This window comes from Microtus pennsylvanicus, chromosome 11, assembly GCF_037038515.1.
Source record: "Microtus pennsylvanicus isolate mMicPen1 chromosome 11, mMicPen1.hap1, whole genome shotgun sequence".
Classification (NCBI taxonomy): domain Eukaryota; kingdom Metazoa; phylum Chordata; class Mammalia; order Rodentia; family Cricetidae; genus Microtus; species Microtus pennsylvanicus.
In genome coordinates, this window is record NC_134589.1 from 85,330,448 (window position 1) to 85,354,325 (window position 23,878).

The 23,878-nt window shown below is 45.4% G+C and overlaps 1 protein-coding gene across 1 annotated transcript in view; it reads left to right on the forward strand.

The window, feature by feature from the left end:
• Positions 1-23,878, forward strand: part of Dock2 (dedicator of cytokinesis 2) — a 400,319-nt gene that overhangs the window by 7,945 nt on the left and 368,496 nt on the right. The window contains exons 2-3 of the mRNA XM_075941339.1: positions 12,106-12,189; positions 23,610-23,650. Coding sequence (XP_075797454.1) covers positions 12,106-12,189; positions 23,610-23,650 — 125 coding nt within the window. The remainder of the gene's footprint in view (positions 1-12,105; positions 12,190-23,609; positions 23,651-23,878) is intronic.

The window sequence follows — 23,878 nt, forward strand, 5'->3', positions numbered from 1 at the left end:
TCTGCCCTTTGCCCATGCTCTGTTCCTCCCCATAGCTCTAGTCTCACTTCCCTCATAGAGCCCTTTGCCCTCTGAGAGCCCACAGCTGCTGTGCCTGGAAGCTTGGCACTACAGCGTTCAGGCAGCTCCTTGTTTCTTGCCTGTGTAATCTCTACTAGATTTCAGAGAGTCTGGGAGAACCAGAGCTATTTACTTCTCTGACCTGCAGGATTTCCCAAATTGCCGGAGACTTTGGATTTCTGCAGAGAGGGCCGATGTGGTTGATTTTGTTACAATCCCTCTTTCTAATACTATAGTTATACGTGAGAGTAAGATCAGGTGTGTGCGTGCGTATCCATGCCTGTGCCATGGAAAGTCCACATCATATGCCAAGCAGGATTTACCCTTCCTTGCTCCAGTTGACACTGTGAGTCACACAGCGGTCTCTTCCATTATACAGCCGTGGATCAGTCTGTCTTCTGTTGCTGTAATAAAATACCCAAGGCAGAATACTTACAAACAAGAGAGGTTTGTTTAGGTCACAGTTTTAATAGCTGAAAACCCGAGACTGCTCATGGGCTTTGTCTATGCAGCAGCAGATGAAGACTTCAGGGCCCCCTGAGCCTCAGTGGTCAGAGTGGAAACAAGCAGCGAGAAGCCAGGCACTGGGAAGGGACCAGGTGGTTCTTTTCTTTTTAAATTTTATTTAACTTTATTTGATGTACATTGGTGTGAAGGTTCCAGATCCCCTGGAACTGTAGTTACAGATGGCTGTGAGCCACCATGTGGGTGCTGGTAATTGAACCCGGATCCTCAGGAAGAGCAGACAATACTCTTAACCACTGAGCCATCTCGCCATCCCCACGGGTGGTTTTTTAATAACAACTCTCTCTGGGGAGCAAATAAGTCCCACTTATTTTCAGTGCCTCAATGACCTAACCTTCTTCCACCAGGCTCTGCCTCTTCAAGGTTCTACTATTTCCTAGTGTTGTGTCACTGAGACCCCACCTCCTGGATGTGAGCATCTTGGTACACACTCAGTCTCTGTGTAAACCATAGAGGATGGCTAAGCAGTGTCTCTGGACTCTACCTATTAGAAAGTACGTTTATCCTTCTACATGGTCCTGAATTAGGGCAAAGATAAATACCCTTTACCACCTGAGGGAAAAACAGCCCCCAGCAGACCCAACCTGATTTCTATTGGCTGGGTGGGATCACCAAAGACTACACAATGATGTGCAGCCCCAAGGGCTGTTGTCACGATCCAGGGAGGGCCCTGGAACTCCTGGAGTAAGGTGACAGGCCCATCTTTGTAAGAGGTGGGGTATGCAGAGGTGGAGACCAAATCTCTGAGGCCAGCCTGCTTGCGTAGAAATCCTGGGTTGGCTCCATCTTCACTGAGTCACATTGTGCTTAATCTTGCATTGCCTCAGTTTCCTGGTCTGTAAATTAGAGATAACAATTATGCCCACCAACAGTAGCATAGCAAAGATTTAGTGAAAGTGAGCTGCCCTGGTGTTTCTTTGAGGTCTCCTGGCTGGTGAAGGAACTTCTCCCCCCCCCCCCTTTCTCGTTCGGATGATCTGTCTTGTCCCTCCACCACCTCTCCTTTCTCTTCCCTCCTGCCTCTTCCTCCTCTTCTTCCCGTCTTCCCCATCTGTCAGCCAGGCTGGGGACCATCTCAAGTCATTTGCTGCCTTGCTTCTGGGGTTGGAGCTCTGCTGCTCCCTGCAGCTGCCTTCTCTGGTGCCACATCAGGGCGTAGCTCTGGTGTTGTGCCTGCCCACAGCTTCCAGGACATGGCTCAGGTGTGGCACTGAATGCATTGCACTGGACCCTGGAGATATGCTCATCAGTTCTGTTCCATCAGAGAAGCCCAGATCCGCCTCTAGAAGTGAGCTCCAGCCTATTGCATTCTCTCTCTTTCCCTTACTGGGGTTGTTCCTCTTGTCTAAACTCTATTAACACTTGGTGTTGGCTACAGATTTTGCTTTCAACCCCGTCAGCAAATGTCAGGGCCCCAAATGAGGTACAGACCAATCCTGAGGGGTCACAGGGCACTTCATAGCAGCAATCCTGGGTTAACATCTTCTGAAACAATCTCAAGACCTTCAAGGGAAGACTTCTCTGTCCTTTATCTTCATCCACATCCCCTCCTTCAACAGGGATTCATGCAGAGCCCAGTAAATATTAATGCACGTGTACTGTGTCGTTCTTGGCTTGGGAATTCAGCATCCCTGAGCTGGGGGAAGATAGGATATGGACAAGTCTCGTGTGTATGAAATGAGACATGATGTCAAGAATGGGCTGGTCAGAGAAGGAAGGACTTTGGATTCTTCTGAGTTCAAACCTACCTGCCATGGCAGCAGCTCTCAAGTTATGGGGCGTGATCCCCTTGGGGGTCACATATCAGATGTCCTGCATATCAGATGTTTACATTTATGATTTATAACAGAGGCAAAATTACAAGAAGCAGCAATAAAATAATTTTACAGTCACCACAACATGAGGAGGTGTGTTCAAGGGTAGCAGCGTTAGGAAGGTTGCGAAGCAGTTTTCTACAGCTTTCTAGTGGTGTGACTGCAGGCAAGTCCTGTCCTTCCCTACTATCCCTTCTCCCTTCCATCTCTTCTCCCCTCCCATTGGGCTGAAGCCTTACACACCACTTGCTAAGCTGGTGCTCTGCCATTGAATCACAACCCAGTCTGCTTCTTGAGCCTCTTAGTTTCTTGTGTTAGATGGATGACAATACTTTGGATGATCAAGCAAACTGATGAAAAGGAAAAGCGTTTGCTTGTCTTCTCTCTCACTGCAGCCTCCACTCTCAGAACAGCAGTTAGCATCCAGAAGACGCTCCTGCGATTGTCCCTTAAGGAAATCTCAGTGTCTTTGCCTGGCCTATAACAAGTACTCAGTAAATGTCAATCAACCATTTTCTTGGCAAACTATAAGCTGTGGTTAGAATTTAGACATCTGGATTGTCTGTCTGTCTAGCTCTCTTTCTGGTAGGTACCCTTCTTCCTGTGCCTCAGTTTCCTCACCTATAAACAAGAGGAAATATACTGCTTTCCTAAGATACATTACATAGAGACAGGACACTTGTTGTATTGTGAGTCATAGGGCTATCAGAATGACATTCAATTTTACCTCATTTCTCTAGATTTATTTTTAAATTGTGTACATGAGTGTTTCGTCTGCATGTCTGTTCACCACCTGCATTTCTGGTGGGAGGAGGCCAGAAGAGGGTATCAGATCCTGTGGAATTGGAGATGCAGATGAATGTGAGCCACTGTGAGGGTGCTGAGAATTCAACCTAGGACCTTGGGAACAGCAATCAATGCTCTTCACCACTGAGCCATCTCTTCTGCACCCATATTTGAATTCTTTATGCGCAGAATGCTATTATATCTTCAGGAAGAACTGGTGCGGAACCAGAGGATTCTGTTCCCTAGGCTGACAGGTATCCCATCAAAGCCTCACTTTCACGGTTCTGAGGATTAGCAGTCTGTAGTTTCCATGTGAGTCCCCGTTAAAGTTGGTGGCCTCAGGTGACTCCAGTCCTTGGGAACACCCCTTTGACCCTTGGCTGTGAGAACAACATCTGCATGGGCTCCCACTGACTTTTTGTTGCTGGGGTTCCTGGATGCAACACTTGATGTAGGAGAAACTCAAGTCTTCCGTGCGGAGTCAGACACCCATGATGGGGGACAGGACCACCTGTGATAAGAACGCTAGACTGGGACCTGTAAGTTGGCTGGGGACCAAGGCTATGGGTAAATTCCCCCAGTTGTCTAGATCAGTGGCCATATCAGTGATTCTTCTTCTGAAGTGTCCCTTTCCAGTCTCATGTTTGTATGTTCGTTCATTGTGTGAGTATGTGATTGTATGTGGGAGCCAGAGGACATCATACGGGAGTTACTTTGACTGTGTGAGTCTTGAGGACAGAGCTCAGATTGTCAAGCTTGGCATTAGGGGTCTCTACCCACCAAGCCACCCCACCAGCTCCCGTTCTAGATGATTTTCTGCCTCTTCCATTGCACACTTAACACAGTAACTGTGCCTCTTTGAGTAGGGACAAGTAGACAGACCTTCCCTCAGCCTGGTCAGAGACAACAGAGATAAGCAATCGCACTCAGCAAAGGGTGGTGTTCTGCCCTGAGGTTTCCTGTTAGTCATTTAGAAAATTGAACAGAAGTGGGTACTGGTAAGCAGAGTCACTTCCTTTGTCTGTTTTCCCCTACCAGACGAAGCTTTGAGAATAGAGGTCCTCAGGCTAAGGGAGAATGGGCTTACGTGTGTAAACTTTCATATTTACAGCCAGCAAGTCCTTGGGGCAGATAAATATGTCTCATTAGAGACCCAGTTTGGAAATGTCGCCGAGTCATCTGAAGCGGAGAGCTTTGAACTCTCTGGGCTGAAGTGAGCAGAGAGTGTGAGGGAAAGGACTCTGGATGAAGGCTGCAGGACGCTGAGCAAAGCTCAGTATGCCCCGCCCTCCAAGTGTCTGTACACCACCGACCTGATTTGCTGCCTAGGCAAACCCCCATCTGGGTGGTTTCCTTCAGTGGAAACCGCAGTCACAGTCAATCCTGCAGCCCTGTCAGCGCCAAGGCCTGCCTCTGGGTTGGAGGAGCAGGGAGTCAGTGCAGAGCCTGTTTAGCAAGGACACTAGCACACTGGCGTGTGCCCAAGTGCCAGCAGTCAGTGCTAGGAGAGGACTGTAAGCCGGGCCACAAGGGGAGGGTACGGAGTAAAGCAACAACTTAGTTATGCAGAAGAGAAGCCTCTGGGTCCCGGGGCTCTCTCCAGACTAGCTTTTAGAGAAAGGATTAACTTCATTTAATGATGTTGACCCTCTGTGCCACTGACTGCCAACTGCTAGAAAGTGGAGTTAAAGGTGAAGCTTGGGAGGAGTTAGCGGTGCTCTGAATAGCTGGCTTTTGGGAGATCTTGTAACACTGCTTGGAAGAAACGTGACACACGTTGATGGAGCTCTTAACTATGGCTGGGTGTGCAGTGAGGCCTTTTGTGGCTAATGGTGGGTGGGCCTTTCAGGAATCTTTTGACAGAAAATAAAATCAACATCATTGAGAACGAGGGTGAACACAGGGGATCTTGGCTAACCGGGACTGCAAAGGAGGAAGCAGGTGCTAGAAGGTACCTGTTTTAGATTGCAGGTGGTGTGCGGTTACATCATTTGCTCGTCCGGAGTGGTAATTGACTGTCTTGGAAGGAAAGGGACCAGGCGGTGTCTAGATCTCTCCGTTATTTAGAGGAATCAGGAAGTCTCAGAATGGCTAGTAAGAGCTAGAGAATCCCAGCTGGCTTGCTCAGGTAGCCTGGGTCCAAGGATCAGCTGCAGCCGGCCTCAGACTAGAGCGGACATCTGGATTAGTGTCATTCGGGGGAGGAGGGAACCAGAACTGCTGAGGTTCAGAAAGGCTGTCTGGGTTACAGAAGGACAAAGCGTGAGGCAGATGCACACTCAAGCAGGCAGACCCCAGTCAGGGTTGGTACCAGTTTCGCTGCTCTCTTGACCTCGTTCAGTACACACACTGAGAAGGCCTGCTGCGGCCAGAGCCAGAAAAGGACAGAACTGACCACTCAAGCTGGGGGCTGGGACCCCGCCTCATCCTTTCTAAGCTTCTTCACCTCTTGGGCCTCTTCATCGCCATCTCTGAGAATACTCCCATAGGGAGGTTAGGTGGTAGGGCACACCTTGCCCTGGTCGCCATTCAGTATCCTAGTGATCTTGTCATAGAGATACCGTTAGTGTACTCCTTGTAAGAAAATGAGACCCAGGGAGGTCACAAATGGCAGAGCTGGCAACTTTCTGAGTCACTCGGTTCTCTTTGCTGTGATTGGGAGGAGGTGCATATGTTATAGAGATGGGAGGGTGAAGAAGGAGAGAAGAGAGAAAGGAGTTAAGTTGGGAGCGGGTGTCTGGGATGCAGAATAATCCGAACAAAGCGGAACGTGCATAGGGTCAGGCAAGGCGCAATGTGCTCCCAACTCCGGCACTGTGAGACTATGTGTAATAGATGTAACTATCACATCTCTGCTCTTCATTCCAAGTATGGACATGATTCTTTCCCTACTTGGAAGCAGTGCCATGAGGATTCAAGAGTAAATGTGTAGGAGGAGAGAGCGGAGCTTCGAACAGTGTCTGGTACAAGGGAAATGTCTGTCGAACACCGGTTCTTGTCAGGGGCAATTTGAGTGCACACTGCCTTCCAGGTAAGCAAGGCCTGGTTTTGTACAGTCTCTCTCTAGGATCCCTAAACCCGTGTAAAGTGTAATTTATTTGCTTGGTTCTCCACATGCCTTTCCGGGTAGTCAGAGCTGGCACAATGATGCCAGGTAGCTAGAGCTCACACAATGATGCCTACTTTAGGACAGAGAGAGGAAGTCTGGCCTGCAGCTGGGAGGTGCCTATGGAAGCCAGGCTGCCTGATTCCCCTGCTAGGTTACTGATGACCGGGCGTCTCTGAAGGCATGCTCCACACATGGCCCCCACCTCTCCAGTCCCTGGCTCCCCGAGGCTCAACATTCTTCTCTGCCCTCCTGCTCACCAATACACACTTGTCCCTCCCAGCCATACCTCAGCACACTCAGGTGCTTGGTGCGCAGTTGTGTCTTGGTAATTTTGACCGAACACACAGATCCTCAGCTTGCCTCTTTGAATCTTTCTAATTTGCCCAGTTGTGTGGTGCTGACCGCAGCTGTATCTCCAGCCTAGCTGTAGAAGATTTTCATTTCTCCAAAATGAGTCTACTATCCACTGAGCAGTCACCCCTCGTTCTGCTCCAGTGACCACTTAGCTGCTCGCCAGCTCTGTTTTTCTGTTTCTGATCTTCCATATAAATGGAATGGAGTAATGTGTGGCTTTGGGGGTCTGGCTTCTTTTACTTCGCATGATACTCTTCTAGAACCATCTGTACTATAGCATGTACTTGAGTTTATACTTTTATCTTGTCGAATATTATTCCATTGTGTGCATAGACCGCATTTTGTTTATATGGCTACTGAGAGATATCTGGGTTGTTTTGATCTTTTAGCTTAATCTAATAGCATCCAATGAAAATTCATGTGAAGGTTTTTGGTTTGAACTCTTGTTGACAATTTTTGGGTGTGAGCTGGAAATGGAATTGCTGGGTCTCATATTAATTCTCCTTGCCTCTGAAGATCAGACACACTGTCCCCTAATTGCTACACGTGCCTTGTTCCCATGCTAAGTTTTGGAGATTTCAATTTTTCTGCATCCTTTTCAAACACTAAAAGAACAATCATGGTCACACCTATGGGTGTGAGATGACATCCTGTGGTTCTGATTCGCAGTTCCCTAATGGCTTCAATGTCGAAGATCTTTTCATGTCCTCTTCGGTATTTGTGGGTCGCTAGGGAAATGGGTTTTTAATTCCTTTGTTCATTTGAAAATTGGTCTGTGTTGTCTCTTTGTTGCTACAATGTAAGAGTTCTTTATAAAGGTCGGGACAGTCTAGACTTTTTACTAAGATCTGATTTGCTGCTGTGAGTCTCTCTAATGGCCTCTGCCCATTGCAAAAAGCAGCTTCTGGGAAGCCTGTGAGCAGCACTATTTTATGATATTTTAGAGATATCTAAACATACTTTGATGGTGTGTCTACTTAGTAGCAGTAGTAGGTTCCCTCTAGGGTCTGTAACCTCCCCACCAATGAGTTCCTTTGTTTGTTTGTTATGAGATCTGATTTGCAATTTGATTAGAGCATTTCTCCTCTCCCTTTCTTAAAACCCTCCCGAACACTCCTCCCCACTCTTCTTCAAATCTATGGCCTCCCTTTTCATTGTTATTGCATGTATATATATGTTTATATATGTGCATATATTCCCATATATAACCCATTGAGTTCATATTGTGTTATTTGTATATTCTTAGGGCTGACCAATTGGTGTGCTCTTCCCAGGGGAGGGCCATCTCTCCTACTCCTGACTTTCCTCAGTTGTACGTAATTTTTTTGGGGGGGGGGAATTGGGTTGAGGCCTTGTAGACTTTTCCTTTTCCACTCTGGCATGTTTGTCATAAAATATTGATAAGTTCTGCAAATGCCTTTTCTTCATTAATTAACATGATCATCTAAGTTTTTCTTTATGCTATTGATACAAATATTTTCCTTTTATTGTTTTGGATATTGAACTATTCTTGCATTTCCAGGGAAATTCCTACTTGTCCATGGTATCTTTTTAATATGTTGTTAGATTCCATTTGCTAATCTCTTATGGATACATGCGTCTATATCTACAAGGGATACTTGTCTCTACTTGCAAATTCCTCCTATAATACTTTGTGAAGTATTTCCTCCTTCCTTTTGTGGAAGAGTCTGACAATAGGTATTAGTTATTCCTAAATATTTTATAGACTTTATATTAAAGTGATCTGACATTGTATTTTCTTCATTAGAATGTGTGTGCATGTGTGAATGTGTGTGCACACATGTATGTGTGTGTATTCTATGTACATGTTCATGTGGGTTTTTACACACATGTGTTTGTGTGTGTATAATGGCCAAAGGTCAATGCCAGAAGTCTTCTTCAGTTGCTCGTTACCTTACCTTTTTGGAGACAGGTTCTCTCTGAACCTGGAGCTCACTGACTGAGCTAGTGGCTGGCCAATGAACTCATTGATCTGTCTGTCTCTGCTTCCCCCAGGGCTGGGCTTGCAGATGCATGCTTCCACTCTCGCGCTTTTGTGTGGATGCTAGACACCCAAACTCAGGTCCTCCTCCTTGCTCTTTGGCACTTTACCAATGTTGCTATCTCCATGGGCCTTTGGGGAGGTTTCTGATGACTGAATTTTGATTTTTCATGAGTCAGTGCTGGTAGTTTGAAAAGGGATACGTCCATTTCATCTGGGTTATCTCATCTTTTGGTGTAAGAGTGTTGAAAGCTTTCTCTTGTAAAGCTTCATTGTCGACTGAGCTTGCTGTAAGGGGTGGTGGGCGCTAGAGAACCATTGGCTTATAATTCCTTTCCTTTCTGAAATGTTGCCAAAATGTCCATCCTCACTTTCGCTCTGACTTTGGTAGCCTGAGGCCTCTGCTTCTTCTTAGTCTACCTACGTGTTTGTCACTTCAAAAGGGGCACATTCTGCTTTTGTTGCCTTCTTACTGCATCCTATTCTCTAGCCGACTTCTCATTGCCTAATTTGTATTATTTTCTTTTACCTTTGGGTTTAGTTTGTTTTTCCTTTTGTTAGTTGTTAAGTAGAAATAAAGATAATTAATTTGAAGTCGATGTTGTGCTTCAAGGCAGACATTTACAGCTACGAAATTTTCTAATCATGCTTTTTGCAGTATTCATGGGTTTTGGTAGGTTGTGTTTTCCTTTTAATTGGTCTGAAAAGATTTCCTGTTAGCCTGTGCTTTTTGCACTTGTTTGTGATTTTCCAGTTTTGATTCTGATAGGGATTTCTAGCTTTATTTCTCTGTGGGTGCTTTCTGACCACTATTTCTTCAATTTGTTTTATTCTGCCTGCTTTTCTCTCTCCTCTCCCTCTGGAGCTCCCATTAAGGGAATGCCAGTCATTTGGCCGTAACACATAGATCTCTGATGGGTTCGCTTTTGTTTACCATTTTCTCTTGGTGCATCTGGGTCTGGTTTGATCTTAGCTGCCTTGTCTTCAAGATCACCGATTTTCTCTCTGACCCTGTTGACTCTGCTATTGAAGTTCGTTGATGATTTTTTTCATATTTGTTATTATTGTCTCTGTCCAGAGTTTCTGTTTGATTCCTTTGTATAATTTTTTTGAGATAAGTTCTCACTATGAAACCACACTGGCCTCCCTCAAACCTGTAATCCTCCTGCTTCACCCTCTAGTGCTGAGATTGTAGCTGCAAGCCACCATACCCAGCTCCATTTTTCTAGTTTCTATGCCACCAGTGATAGTCTTTAATTCAGAGTCACTGTTCTTGTTTCCTTTGCTTTGTGTCATATTGTTTTTCAGTTCTTTAAATATATATGAGAGTTGATTTATCCCTTCATCTCCCAAGTCCAATATTTGTTCTTTTACTTGCCCAATTTTCTTTAAATTTATTCTTTCCCATTATCTGGCTACACAGTCTTCCTTCTTAATATATCTCATAATTTTGAATTGAAAACTATATATTATTTTGAAATTTGAATATTAATTATGATGTAATACCCATGAAAGACATGCTTTCCTTGCCCAGAGCCTGCTGTCGTTGCTTAAGCTGGGTGGCAGTGTTTAGATGGTTTTTGACCATGCAATGTGCTGTGTGCAGACTGGAGACTATAGATGCCTGGAGTCAAAAGAAAGGTGGAAAAGGTGGCATGCCTTCAGCATTTACTCAGGCCGCTGCTCTCTGCTCAACCTGACTTCCTGCCCGCATGGCTGTTGAGACTCAGTCAGGTTTCCTCCCATTTCTCTTCGCCTGTGCACAACGTTCATGTTCAGCCTGTCTTTCCAAGCCATTATTCTTGGAAGAATTTCAACCCTAATCCTAAATACCCAGAGTTTGGGGAGGACATCTTTGTTGTTCTTCTTAATGTGTTTGCCCTGGCAGGCGAAGGGAATCGACTCGTCTTTAGTGTTTTGGAGATTGGTCACTGAAAGTTGCTTCTGTAAGTGAGCGTTCAGAGCCATAGATGTAATAGTTGTGCGAGTGCAGGGAACACCACACACATACATGCACACACACACAGACATGCACACACACGCACATGCACACGCATACACACACACATGCATGCATACACGTGCATGCATGTGTGCGCACACACACAGAGCTCAAAACTTTTTGAGACAAGGTAGTTCATGCTCCAGAAACCTATATCAGTGACTCAGGCAGCCATCATCAAGACTACCACTGCCATGGGGAAAGGAGTCCATGACAGTGATACTGCATAGCCCATCCTTCCCTGCAAAGGCACGGGTGATCTCATGTTCCAAATGACAAGAGTCTCTGACAACTCCTGCTCCCAGAAACTAACAGTTTGGATGAGAATGCAGGTTCCCTTGTTGTCCACCCTGCCCCCGTACCTCCCACTACTTGCTGGGGACTAAACCCAGGACCTTGCACTTGCTAAGGGAACACTCTACTGCTGAGTTAAATCTCCAGTCCATGGATGGGAATGGATTCCTGAATATTAAGCACTCCTCCATGAACCCGACATCCATTAGGGAAGAGTGTGACTGTGGCCTACAGAAGCCTGAAGGGTTTGTTCTGGTGAGCTCTAGGTTGCCTGAGCTTGGTAGGAATCAGGTAAGACGTTTTGTTTCGATGAAATGCCTGACCTGACGGAACAACTTCAGAGGAGGGGCGTTGTTTTGGCTCATCGTTTCAAATGAATTTCTGGCCACCATGGGTGGAAAGCAACCAGAAGGGCCCAGTCTGTGGGGGTTGGAAGCTTCTGGCAGTGACTTGTCATATCTGAATGGATCAGGAAGCAAAGGCTGGAATTAGGGAAAGTTATAATCAAAGGCTTACCCCGAGTCACCCGTTTCCACCAGCCAATCCAATAACCTAAAGGCTCACAGCCTTAAACAGCGTCACAGTCTGGTCACAGAGCTTTCAAACAGCAAGCCCATCCCATCCTACATACTGGACAAAGACGATCATGTGGCAACACAGTAGTGGAGAGCATTGCATGTTGGGATTCCGTTGCTGACGTGGAGTAGATGGGCAACAGGAGGCGGCCAAACTTAGAGGGCAAGAGAAGAGTATGGAAGCTGGATTAGAGCTTCCTGGCATTTCTTGTCTTGGTGACTGGGACCAGAATGTCTTCATTTCTGTTTCTGGGCTCACAGCTCCTGTCTCACAATGGGTCCCTGTGAGGAGGGAAGAAGAGAGTATACAACCTCATGCCTGGCGCACAGCAAGAGGCCAGATGTGTAGAGGGTATAAGCAGCCTCCTGGTCACCAAGGCTACAGTGCAGGACCAGAATGGGAAGAGGTTTTTAAGTAAGTCTGGATTGATGCCTGAAATAGGCAGTTGGCCTTTGCATTGACTTTCTATAGCCCACGTGGGTTTCATAAGTGTGAGACGGACTCAAGGCCAAAGCAGCAAGGTGGAGCCAGGAGTGAAGATAGCTAGAGGTCTCACCAACTGTCTCTGTCTTCCATTTAACAGCCATCTACAACTTCCAAGGCAGTGGAGCCCAGCATCTCACTCTACAGATCGGCGATGTGGTGCGGATACAGGAGACCTGTGGAGGTGAGTTGTTCTTGCCTCAGTGGCCCTCAGATGTTGGCGCCTTCACTGTAGGAACCCAGGCACTTGCAGTACTCTCTCTAAGCGTGCACTTGCATGGCATGTTTAAGTACATATTGCTCATTTAGTTCAGTCAGCTTTTTGGGCCCATGGTTTCTGCATCCACGGGTTGAACCAACAAGCGACAGACAATATTGCATCTGCAATATGTATATTCAGTTCCTGTCGTTACATAAACAATGCAACGCTATGATTATTTATATGCCATTGCCACACACTAGATATTAGAAATGGCCTAGAGGTGATTTAAAGTATGTGAGGACCTTCATATGGTCTGCATAGATATGGTACCATTTTATAGAAAGGGGCCTAAGCGTCTGTGGGCTTTGGTGCGGCAATCCTGGAGCCAATCTCGCCGGTATTTTGAGAAATGACTGCAATTAGAGTTTACTGAACAAAAGAAGTGCTTTATTATTTCAGGGATGTGCGTTTCATAACAAAGGCCTAACTGGCTGCCTTGATGTTTGCTATGCTAGGCATTTGCCACAGTCAGGGGACTATGGGACTCTGGGCCTGTGGATCTTCCTAGCTGTAGTTCTTTATTAATATGTACACTATTGTAAAGAAAAATAAGCATCATCAAGATGCAGGAGGGTGCTGTAAGTTATCCTCCTGACTTCGGGAGAGAGGCTGTGTTGTACAGTAGTGTTACATAAATGCATCTCCCGGTGGAGCAGGGGCCCAAGCTGGGGGTGTGTGTGCTGGGTAAAGTGACAGCTCTTTGCTCCTGGAAAGCCATGTGGTCTTGAAACTAAGTGTATATCGAGTTCAGTTCACCCGTAATGGTGGTGATGGTAGCGAGAGGGGGTGCATCTTAATGTCTGCTCCAAGACTAGTGGCCTTGGGCTCATGAGACAGGCAACTGAAAACTATCATCCAGGTTACTGATACACTTGATATTAGGAGTCGGATTAGTGTATAATTACTTAATGAGTTTGTTAATGTGTCACTGGTGACCAACAGACTCTCCCATCCCCCACACCCAAGCTGTACTTCCAGAGTTCTCCCTTGCTGGGCCAGCTTATGGCTCCTCCTACATAAAGGACACAGAGTTCGAGGAGTATATGATTCCTGGGGCTGGCAGAATAAAGGAGGAAGCCGAGACTGGTCTGAGAATACAGCTGTGCCCTCTCCCAGCGACTCCATCAGATGAGGCCCTGGAAAAGAGCACAGGGTGGTAGGGAGAGGTGTGCTAGAGGGTAGGCCTCTGTTGGGACACAGCAGCCAAGAGCCATCTTGTCATTCCCGCACACCAGATGCTACCTTCCATCCTGGAGAACCCAGAATCCTGCTTAGGTCTCCCAGCAGCCCGGTAGACAGGTAGAGTCCTCCATGGTGCTGGATGAGCTGCCTGAGGCCTCCAGGCAGTGGAGCCCCAGCTCTCTCTGCAGATGTGTGCAGATGTGTTTGCACACCGACATGACCTTCATACAAACACCTATAACCTCCCAACAAAGACACACACATACAAATACACAGGTACCCATAAACATAGCACACTTATAAGCACACACAGGATCACACATAAACAGGTACATGTAAAAACAAATGCAAACCAAGAAAACAAGCAAACAGAAAACCTTTCTTTGAGGAGGGTAATTTAGTGTTTCATATTTCAAAGCAACTTTTAAAGGGATCGCTGTTGAAGGAGCTGCGGGCTGCATTCCTGCCGCCCGGCTCCTGGCCGTCTGGCTATCTTATGCCCCAAAATAATGACACACAAACTGTATTCATATAAACACTGCTTGGCCCATTTCTATTAATGTGTGTAGCACCACGAGGTGGTGACTTCTCTTGCCTAACCCATATTTAGTAATCTGTGTAGCACCAGTCTTACCGGGAAAGATTCAGCATGTCTGACCTGGCGGCTTGCTTCATGGCGTCTGCCCTGGAGAGGAGCTGCATGGCGTCTGAGCTCACTTCCCTTCTTCCCAGCATTTTGTTCCATTTACTCCACCCACCTATGTTCTAACCTATCAGGCCAAGAAGTTTCTTTATTAATTAACCAATGAAATCAACAGATTGGTATATGACACTTCCACTTCAGATCGCTACAGAGAAATGAGAGCTGCTTATATGTACTGCATGCTTTGGCAATATTCTTTGTTGGGTTATAATTAATAGGGTACCATGTACTGTGCAGTGCCCAGGACTAGGGAACATTCCAGCCTTGGTTTTTTGAACACAGAAGATGAGCGTGGTTCAGAAAGCGGGTGGGGGAATGGTGAGGAGTGGGTGGGTGAGGGGATACCTTCCTGTAGACTCAGGCCTGTTATTCTGAATTCACCACTCCTTCCCACAGTACAGCCCTTCCTACAGGACAGCCCTGTGGTTCCCACGTCTAATTCTACCCATGGCAGAAAAACTTTTTTATCTTCTCATCAGTTTTAATTACTTTTTATAAGATATCTATTTAAACCAAAGACATATTTTTAAAATATCCTCAGAAGTTAACAATGATTAACTTTGGGAGACTGGAATATGAGTGATAACTATTTCTCACTTTGTGCTTTATGGTTGTTTTCAAAGCATTGGAGTCAGAATAGGGCTTCCTGTCTCTACTAGCTAACAGATTTTGGCTCAGTGGCTTCGCGTTCCTCGCCTGAAGAGTTGTGGTCACACCGCTCCTGAGATTGTTGACTGAATCAAAAAGGGCAGACAAGAGAGGTGATGTAGCACTGGACTTGGCTTAGGGTCAACATTTCGTGTTCCTTGCCTTCATCTGGTGGAGCTGCAAGAGGCCCAGGATGGGTACCTATCTATGTAACATGGGCTCTGATCTGTTGGTAGCTGAATCTTCAGGTTCCTAAAATGGATGAGGTTACCCCCATTTTTTGCACACCATATTGCTTTAAATGGATCTGTCTGCTTTGAGTTCGTGTGAGGGTCCGGTCTCTGAAGTCTTACAGTAATAGTCTGAAGGGGGCGGGAACTTTACCTGACAAAGTTACAGGTCAGGCCTTTGGAAAGTAAAGTCGTGAGGGTGAAGGCCACAAGAGAGAATTCTGGAAGCTTTATAGCGAGTAGATGAAAGACCATACAGATAGAGAGAAACGTAGAGGCTGATGTACGCGCCAAGGTGAACCCTCACCAGAGGCTGCACAGTGCTGTGGGACCTTAAATCTCTAGAACCATGAGCCACAAATATCTGTGCGCTAAGTTCACTCAGTATGAATGGCGCAAGCACAATGGATGGGCTTTATGACAAACATAGCATGTTATGATACAAACCCACGTAGTTCAGGAGGGCGGTCACCTTTCCAAATATTTAGTGACATCCAAAACTCCAGTCTCATAGTCAGTGTGAAGTCTGCTTCCCTCCCTTTCTGCAGCGTTTAAACCCTATTTAAAGGAGTGGCAGAGAGTGCTCTCTTTCTACTATCTGTTTTCCTTACTCAATTAGTCACCAAGATGAGTTAGCTCATGGCAAAAGCTATGCAGCTGGAGACAGACACCAGATGCCAGAGGCATAGTCATGTGATGATGCTCCTGAAAGACCCCCGGTGTGGGGAGACTCTCACTCAAGCCTCAGGATAACACGACCCCCCCTAGTAACTCACGAGAGACCGTCCTTGCTGCAATCACACGAAGTTTATTTGACAGGACAGGAACCAGTGCACTGGGGCTGAGACTCATAACCCACGTAGGGGAGGAGTTTGACTCCGAGTAACTGGGAGAAGGGGTTTTTAAGGGAAGAAACCATAGCCCAGTAATCTGAAGGGGGTAGGGAGGGCGTTATAGAAAATTGCAAAAATACCAGTGATAATCACAAGGGGACATTTCCCTGTTTCTCAAGATTATTCTCAAGATTACAATCTAACTTTATCTTCAGCTAGTTCCTGAAACTGAACTGGCTATTCCTAGATTTCTGATTCTTTTCTACCTGCTTAGATTTTTGGCTCTATTTTTTCCTGCTGGTGGGGGTCTGGATTTATCCAGGTCTTTCACTCCTGGCATGCAAATCCCACCATGCCTATGTGGACCAAGACAACAATTACCTACCTCCAAACCTCTTTCTTTCTTTCTTTCTTTCTTTCTTTCTTTCTTTCTTTCTTTCTTTCTTTCTTTCTTCCTTCCTTCCTTCCTTCCTTCCTTCCTTTCTTTCTTTTTTATTTGTTTTGTTTTTTTGAGACAGAGTCTCATTTTGTAGTTCTCATTGACCTGGAACTGGTTATACAGACCAAGCTGTCCCTGGACTCCCAAAGAGCCGCCCGCCTCTGCCTCTGCCTCCCAAGCACTGGGATTAAAGACCTGGGCTACCATGCCTAGCTGTCTTCTAGATCAGAGTGGAAGGTGTTCTTTTGAGGTAGCCCAGTCTTATTTAGGGTCTTCTTTGTAAGGTCTTCCCGAGGGATGTATGTCCCATGCTTAAACATTTGCTGCCTGGCTTGTCTTTTTTGGAATGACGGGAAAAGTCTCATTCTTTCTACTGATACTTGTGGTCTATCATAGTAGGAAGTTGGAGGGGTGGGACTTCTTGACAGAGAGTCCAAGAAGTGCTTGCATTTCGGTGTCCAGTAAAATAAGGCCATAGTGAGGGGTGAGAGGAGGGGCCGATGTGATATCTTTGGCTGTTATAAAGCTATGTGACGTTGCTGCTGCTTTCTGCAGAGAGTATCTGTGGCATCATTCTGAGACTTACTCTTCTCACCCAGCAATGTCTACAGCTCTTCAGAGCTGGCAGATGCCCACGCCCGGCATGGCTGTGTGGGCTGCAAAGAGCTGGTGAAGGCTTGAATCTACCACATGCAGAGTGGGGTTTACCAGAGCCCGCAGCACCTTCTGTACTAGCAGCGCTGTCAAGGGGTGATCATGACCTGAACAATGGGGATGTTGTGAGCTCTTTCCAGGGACTCTGTTCAAGCAGCACTCTGCCAGGAGCCCTCCTTTGTTCCGACCTGTGCCTGGAGTGGCTGGGTGTGAGCGGGACTCTATTGTTTGAAGATGCTGCTCCACTCTCTGCATTTCAAGCCCAGTTTTCCTGTTGTTTGAATGAGGGTGGGGCTGAGGTGTCAGCGAACTTGAATTCTCTATTCTGTTGTCATGGAAATATGCTGAGAGGACATCAATTAAAAGAACGGTATTCTAAATCTGTAGGTTCTGGAAACAAAATAGAAAACACGTCTAACTTGCTGGAATATGGTATTGGTTTATACTTTATAAAAGCAGTCCGTATCGTATCTACTAACGTTTTGAGTATTTCCCCTACGGCAGGCACAGGGAAATCTCTTGGAAATTTTTGCCTAATTTAATTTTGATGAGACAGGTACTAGGATTATTTCTAGCCAACATATTGCTTATCAATGATCACACAGGCAGTAAGACTAGATGGTCGCTCTAATCCAAGCTTTGATTCCAGCGTGCATACTCGTTTTTAAATGCATGCATTTTATGATGTGTAGCTGAGGCATGAGGCATGATGCTGTGGAATGCAGTCGTGAATGATGACGACAGAGAAGACAATGGGCAGAGCTGTCCATCACCCCACAGCTACCCAGTTTTGGTATTGTTTTATTACCTGTAGTCCTCACGCCGCACATAGCATTCTAGATTTCTACATCTACTACTCATAACTTCTGACCTAGATCTCTTCATTCCCTTGACACCCCCCCCCCCCACTTCTCTATCTTCCTCTATTACCACGGTTTTGTTTTCTAACCCCCCACACTAGATTTTTTAAATTAATTTTTTATTTTTGAGATTATAATTTCCCTTCTATTTCCTTACTCCAAGCTCTCCCAAATACCCATCCCTGCTCTCCTAATTCGCAGCTTCTTCTTCACTAAAATGTGGTTATCATGTGCATATGTATATGTGTATTTGCATATTCCTGAATATAACCTATACGGTTCTTATAATGTTGCTTGTATGAATGTTTTCAGTAACTGAACAACCAGTCAATGTGCTTGTCTCTGGGAAGCCCAACTCTCCCACCCCCAGCCTTTCTTGGTTGCCTGTAGTTCTTTGTGTATGGTTGAGGCCTCTGTAGCCTTTTCCTCGTCGAGTTTGGCATGTCCACTGGTGTTACCCTTGTTCACATTCGGGCTGTCATGTTGGTGAGACTCTAAGAACGGAACTTCTGCTATGACTAGGAGACACAGTCTCACAGCAAACTCCCTGATCCTTTCACTGTTTTGTCATTGTTGTTCTTAGATGCCACACACAGATGAGATCATATAGCATTTTCTTTTCTGATATGTACCAATCTGACTTAGCACATCATCCAGGTTATGTTAGCTAACAGAATCTCTTTTTCAAAGACTGATTAGCATTCAGTTTGGATACCACCATTTATGCACTTCGGTTTCTTTGTTTATTCACCGGTAGGTGCTTCCTTTGCTTTTTACGTTGACTTTTATGAACAGAGCTACTGACTATTGTGAACATGGGAACACAGACCTCTTTTAAGAACTGGTGATGTCATTTCCTGTGGGTAGATGCCTCGAAGAGAGCTTGTTGTTCGTGTGGTAGTTCTATTTTTAAATTCTTTATTAATCAGCACACTATTTTCCATTGTAGCTGTACCAGTCTATCTTTCTTCAATGGTTTACTTGATTTCCCTTCCTCCTGTACCCTTGTCAACATTTATTACCCCTTGACTGTGTGGAAGTATCCTTCTCAAGGGTCAGGTTGTGGCATTGTCTTGTTGTAGCTTTGATTTGTATTACCCTGATGACTAACAATGCCTGGCAACTTTTCATTATGCCCAATGGCCATCTTTGTGTACTCTCTATAGAGATGTCTTGTGCTTTAAATGGGTTGTTTGCTTTTGTACTATTAGCTTACATTAATCCTTCATTAATTTGGATATTTATCCATTATTAGATGAATTGTTTGCAAATATTTTTTCCCAATCTCTAATTTGCCATCTAATTTTGTTCATTGTTTCTTTTACTTTGTGAAAGGTATTTAATCAGAGCCCAGCCCATACTTTTTATTTCTGGTCAAAGAGCTTCTATTTGATCTTGATGTTATTATGTATCTCAAAACACAGGAAACTAGAAGTATTCTCAGATACCCATAACTCAGATAAATAGTAATATTCTTGCTTAAGATATTTCTCAGAAATACTCAGATGTTAGTTGGGCAGTGGTGGCGCACACCTTTGATCCCAACACTTGGGAGACAGAGGCAGGCAGATTTCGAGTTTGAGGCCAGCCTGGTCTACCTGGCAGGATAGCCAGGGCTACACAGAAAAACCCTGTCTCAAAATGAAACAAAACAAAACAAGATCTCAGATGTGGTTGAAATTTGCAGCTTACTATTCCCATGGTCCCCTTTTGTTTTATCCACATGCAGGCCACAGTTATCTTGAAACCGAAATGTCTTCATCCTGTAAAACATTTTGTACCTTTATTAGATGAATTCTTTCCAAATCATGTTATTTATTTATTTGGAATTATGTGTTTATGCGTGTATGGTTGGACATGTTCACTTGAGCGCAGGTACCTACAGAAGCCAGAGATCTCAACTCCCCCAAAGTCAGAGTTGTAAGCTGTCATTAGCCCCCACCCCCACAACAGGGGTACTTGGAATTGAAGTCAGGTCTTCTGCAAGAAGACTTTTAACTGTGGAGCTGTTTTTCCAGCCCCCGTAATCATGTTTTAAAAATAGTTTTTATGACAATACTCTGAGAGGAGGTGTTTTTTTTTTTTTTTCTCAGATGAAAACATTGACGCTTGATTGACATGACCAAGGATCACACTGCCTGGAAGTGGCAGTCGGAGGTTCTTCTTTTGTTGTGGTTCTGGGATATTTAGACTCTCTCCCCAACCCCTCTGGTATATTTCAGGCTGCATTTGTGCTGCAGAAAGGGAGCACACTTTGAAGGGCTGGCATCCCACAGTTGTCCAAATGCATTGTAAGAAACTCCCCCCTTTGCTCGTCTTCCCCCAGGCTACATGTCTTAGCCACTCAGGCTGCCGTAGAGGATGCCATAGACTCTGCATGTTAAGCAGCAGGAATGGAATTCTCTTGTAGAGTCAGGAAATCCAGGATTGAGGTATTTGCAGATGGTGGTGCCTGGTGAGGGCTGGTTCCCCCTCAGCACAAGGCTTTCTTCCTGTTTCTTCATCTGGTGGCAGAGAATGAGGGAGGAATCTCCCCTATGAGATGGCACTACCATCCGGACGAGCTCCACCTGCACGAGCTGAGCATCTCCCAAAGATGCTTACGATTTTGACATAGAAATGGGGGTGGGGGGATGCACAAGTGATTGTTTCATGACAAGGGTTAAAATTATTGAACGTAAAACAGCACTCAGTTTTGACACATCCAGCATCTGATAAGTGCTGTGTTACAGAGACTACGTGTGTTCATGGAACCCTCTCGGGGGTTTTGCCAACAGTTATCTGTTCACAAAGTCTTGACACACACACAGAGACGGCTGCCAGCAGACATGATTAGGGAATTGACATCAAGGTTCAGAGGTGGTCAGCAGGGCGGGAAAGCCCGAGGGCAGTCTTGAAGATGTTGCTAAGGCTGCTGGGATCATATCCCTCTGTTTCTTAACAGTGCTATTTTTATCTGCAAGGTCACCGTACGTAGATCCGTTTCTGAAAATAGGTCACCTAGTGTATGTACACAGTATATACCAGGGACACAATTGGTACTGAATGAATGTGAGTTTTGGAGGCAGAATATGGATTTTTGGGGGTGAGAGTTACCCAAGAGCAAGCTAACTTTTGAGAGTCGGGGGACCTATAAGGTGCACACATGATTGAATCTCAAGGGTCCGCAAAGGCCAAGTCCTTTGGCTCCACCTGATGGCCACCCAGAGATAGATGTGAATGTTAGCTTTGAGTGTGGACTGTTGGTTCTCTATTAATCTCATGATTCATTGTGGATTGAAGTAGCCTTGACCACCATGTTGCTCCAGGCTAGTGGTTTTAAGGGCTCTGACTCTGAATTGACAGACTTGGACTAATGCTGTGTCATTATGATCCCTGCTCAGTACATGAACTGACTTGAGTTTCAATGTCATCAATGAAACAGGGATGACAATACTTAGCTTATAGGATTTCTGCGCGTGTGACAAGAGAGCCTATGTAGGGCTTGTGATTAAAGTGACCGTGAATGGCAGTCAGTAGCAATCTTCTAGAAATATGCTTACACTGAGCTGGCAAACAGGGTCATCGTGCTGCCGTGAAGACAGCAGAGTTCAAAAGCCAAATGCTTAGTTTTCAATTTCAGGCTGTGTGACAATTAGCAGGTGGCTTATTCTCTGTCAATCTCTGTTTCCATTTACAAAACTGAAGCAGTAATAGTGCATATTTATAGGACTGTCACGAAGATTAATCTTCAGTCTGGTAGGCAAGGGCACTACCCCTGAGCTACATCCCCAGCCCACTAAATTTAAAGCTTGAAAAAAAAAATCAACACCAAAATCAATGCCTTTAGCAAAGCAGCTAGCATATAGCAAACACTTAGGGGGTTTAAATCCTCTTGTCCACTGTTAATTATTTTCTATAGTAACTGGCCAATACTTACAAGCAACTTAAAATAGATTGCTGCTCTTCATGAAATAGAAAGAGCTTCCGTCACCAGAAATCCTCAGTTGCAAAGTAGCTTAGAGATTTAGTTTGAGGGCCTCTGAGGGTGAAAGGATGAAATATTAGATGTGAGGATTAGCTTTGTCAACCAGATGCAGCCTAGAGTCACCTGGGAAGAGTCTCCAAGCAGAGCTGCTTCACTGGCTTGGCCTGTGGACGTGTCTGCAGGAGGGAGACACAGCTTAGTGGGGGCAGCAGCATGCCCTAGGCAGGGGATCTCACTGGGTTGGCCTGTGGGCGTGTCTGTGGGAGGAGAGACAGAATCCTGTGTGGGCAGCAGTGTGCCCTAGGCAGGGGATCTTGGATGTCTGAGAGTGGAGAAAAGGAGCTAAGTATAAGTAGGCAAGAAGCTGTGCTCTTTTCTCTCCACCTTTGGCTGTGATACAATGTGACGAGAGCTGTTTGTACTTCCTACTGCTTTGGTTTCCCCACATGCTAGACTGTAACTTGGAGCTGTGAACCTAAATACCTCCACCCTATTTTCTTTCTATCAAAGGCTTTTTTCTTTTTTTTCCCCACAACAGAAACCAAACTAGGACATAACATGACCACCAAACTCCTTCCCCTAAGCCTAGACTTGGCTGCTTCTACATCCAAACACGTCACCAGTTGAGTGACTGTGGAAAAATTGCTCAGTTTCTCCATGTCTTGAGTAGGCTGCTTAGCTGCACCGTGGAATAATGAGGATTCCTGCCCCATATGGTTGTCAAGAAGATGAAAAGGCTTACAGCGGAACAGCTCCTGGAAGAACGCTTTCATTCTAGACTCCAGATTCTTCCTCCATTACTTCCCTAATTTCCTTTCTGTTTTTTTTTCTGTCTCCTTTCTCCGTTCTTTCACTTTCTGCCACTCACAATAGGATCTCTAGGGATTACCACGGCTTCGAAACTTCCCTTGTTGCTGACCTTCAAGCTGGGCATGGCTGGGAGAGTAACTTTGAATTTTGGTCATTTTGGGGGGCGCTTCTGTGAATGTCTGTTGAGAATATATTCCGGTGACAATCTGTCAGCCCAATAATGAGGGTCTGTTAATGAGGCACTTGGCAGGTGCTTCTTATTTACAAAGATGACAAATGCTGCCACGTGGCTGTGCTCCAATCATTTCAAAGGCCAGTGGACTCATTACAGCATGCAGAACTCGCTCTCATTTTGTTAGAGGACTCTTGAGTCATTTGGATTTCGGTTAATTGAGCTTGCTTTTTTTCTTTCTTTTCTTTTCTTGTTCTGCAAAGGGGAGATCCTTTAATGTCCCCAACCCTCTACCTGTTCACCAATGTATGTGTTTGGTAATGACTCATTTCAGAAAACCACATTTTAGATATTATTTGCTGCTGTTAGAATGGTCCATATTATTTTAAGATGATTGTCCAGGTTCATGAACCTTTCCATGCCTAAGTCAGGAGGAGCAAACATACATGTGACCATCAGCGGGTAAATGAGAAAAGGAAGCCTGGCTTGTGGGTTTGAGGCATCTGTCTGCATGATGGGTGCGGAGGCCTCTCTTAAAAGTCACTTGGGACCATGGGGGTCCATTGCACTGGTGGCCACATACCAATTTCTTCTTTCTCAAAAGGAGAAGGGGATCTATGCCAGTATGTTAATGAAACCCTGTACCCGTACATGGTGCTTTGAGATGATGGTGCCCGAAATGTATTTCATGGTGTGGGCTTCTCGGTTTGATCTGTATCAAGGTCTAAAGTGAATTGCAACCATTTCTTTACTAGGTGAAAATAAACAGAGAAAAGCAGAGCAGACAAGTTAGCAAAAGATGCAGAGGAAATGAAAGACCTTTGCCTTTGTTTTCTCTTTGCAGACTGGTACAGAGGGTACCTCATAAAGCATAAAGTGTCACAGGTAAGGTCACTCTGCTTTCATCTGGGACAATAAAGGATGTCTTCACTTGTCCCTGCTGCCCCTTCTGGGCAATTCTTTCCTTGCACTGCTCCTCAGCAAAGTGAGTCCATTCCTTCCTTCATATCTGTACTCTCGGCGCCCACTGCCGTGCCTTACTGTGCAAACACTGCCTCTGCCCCCCCCCATTCTTTAATTTGGTTTCTGTCACCCTCATGTCCTTTTGGCCTT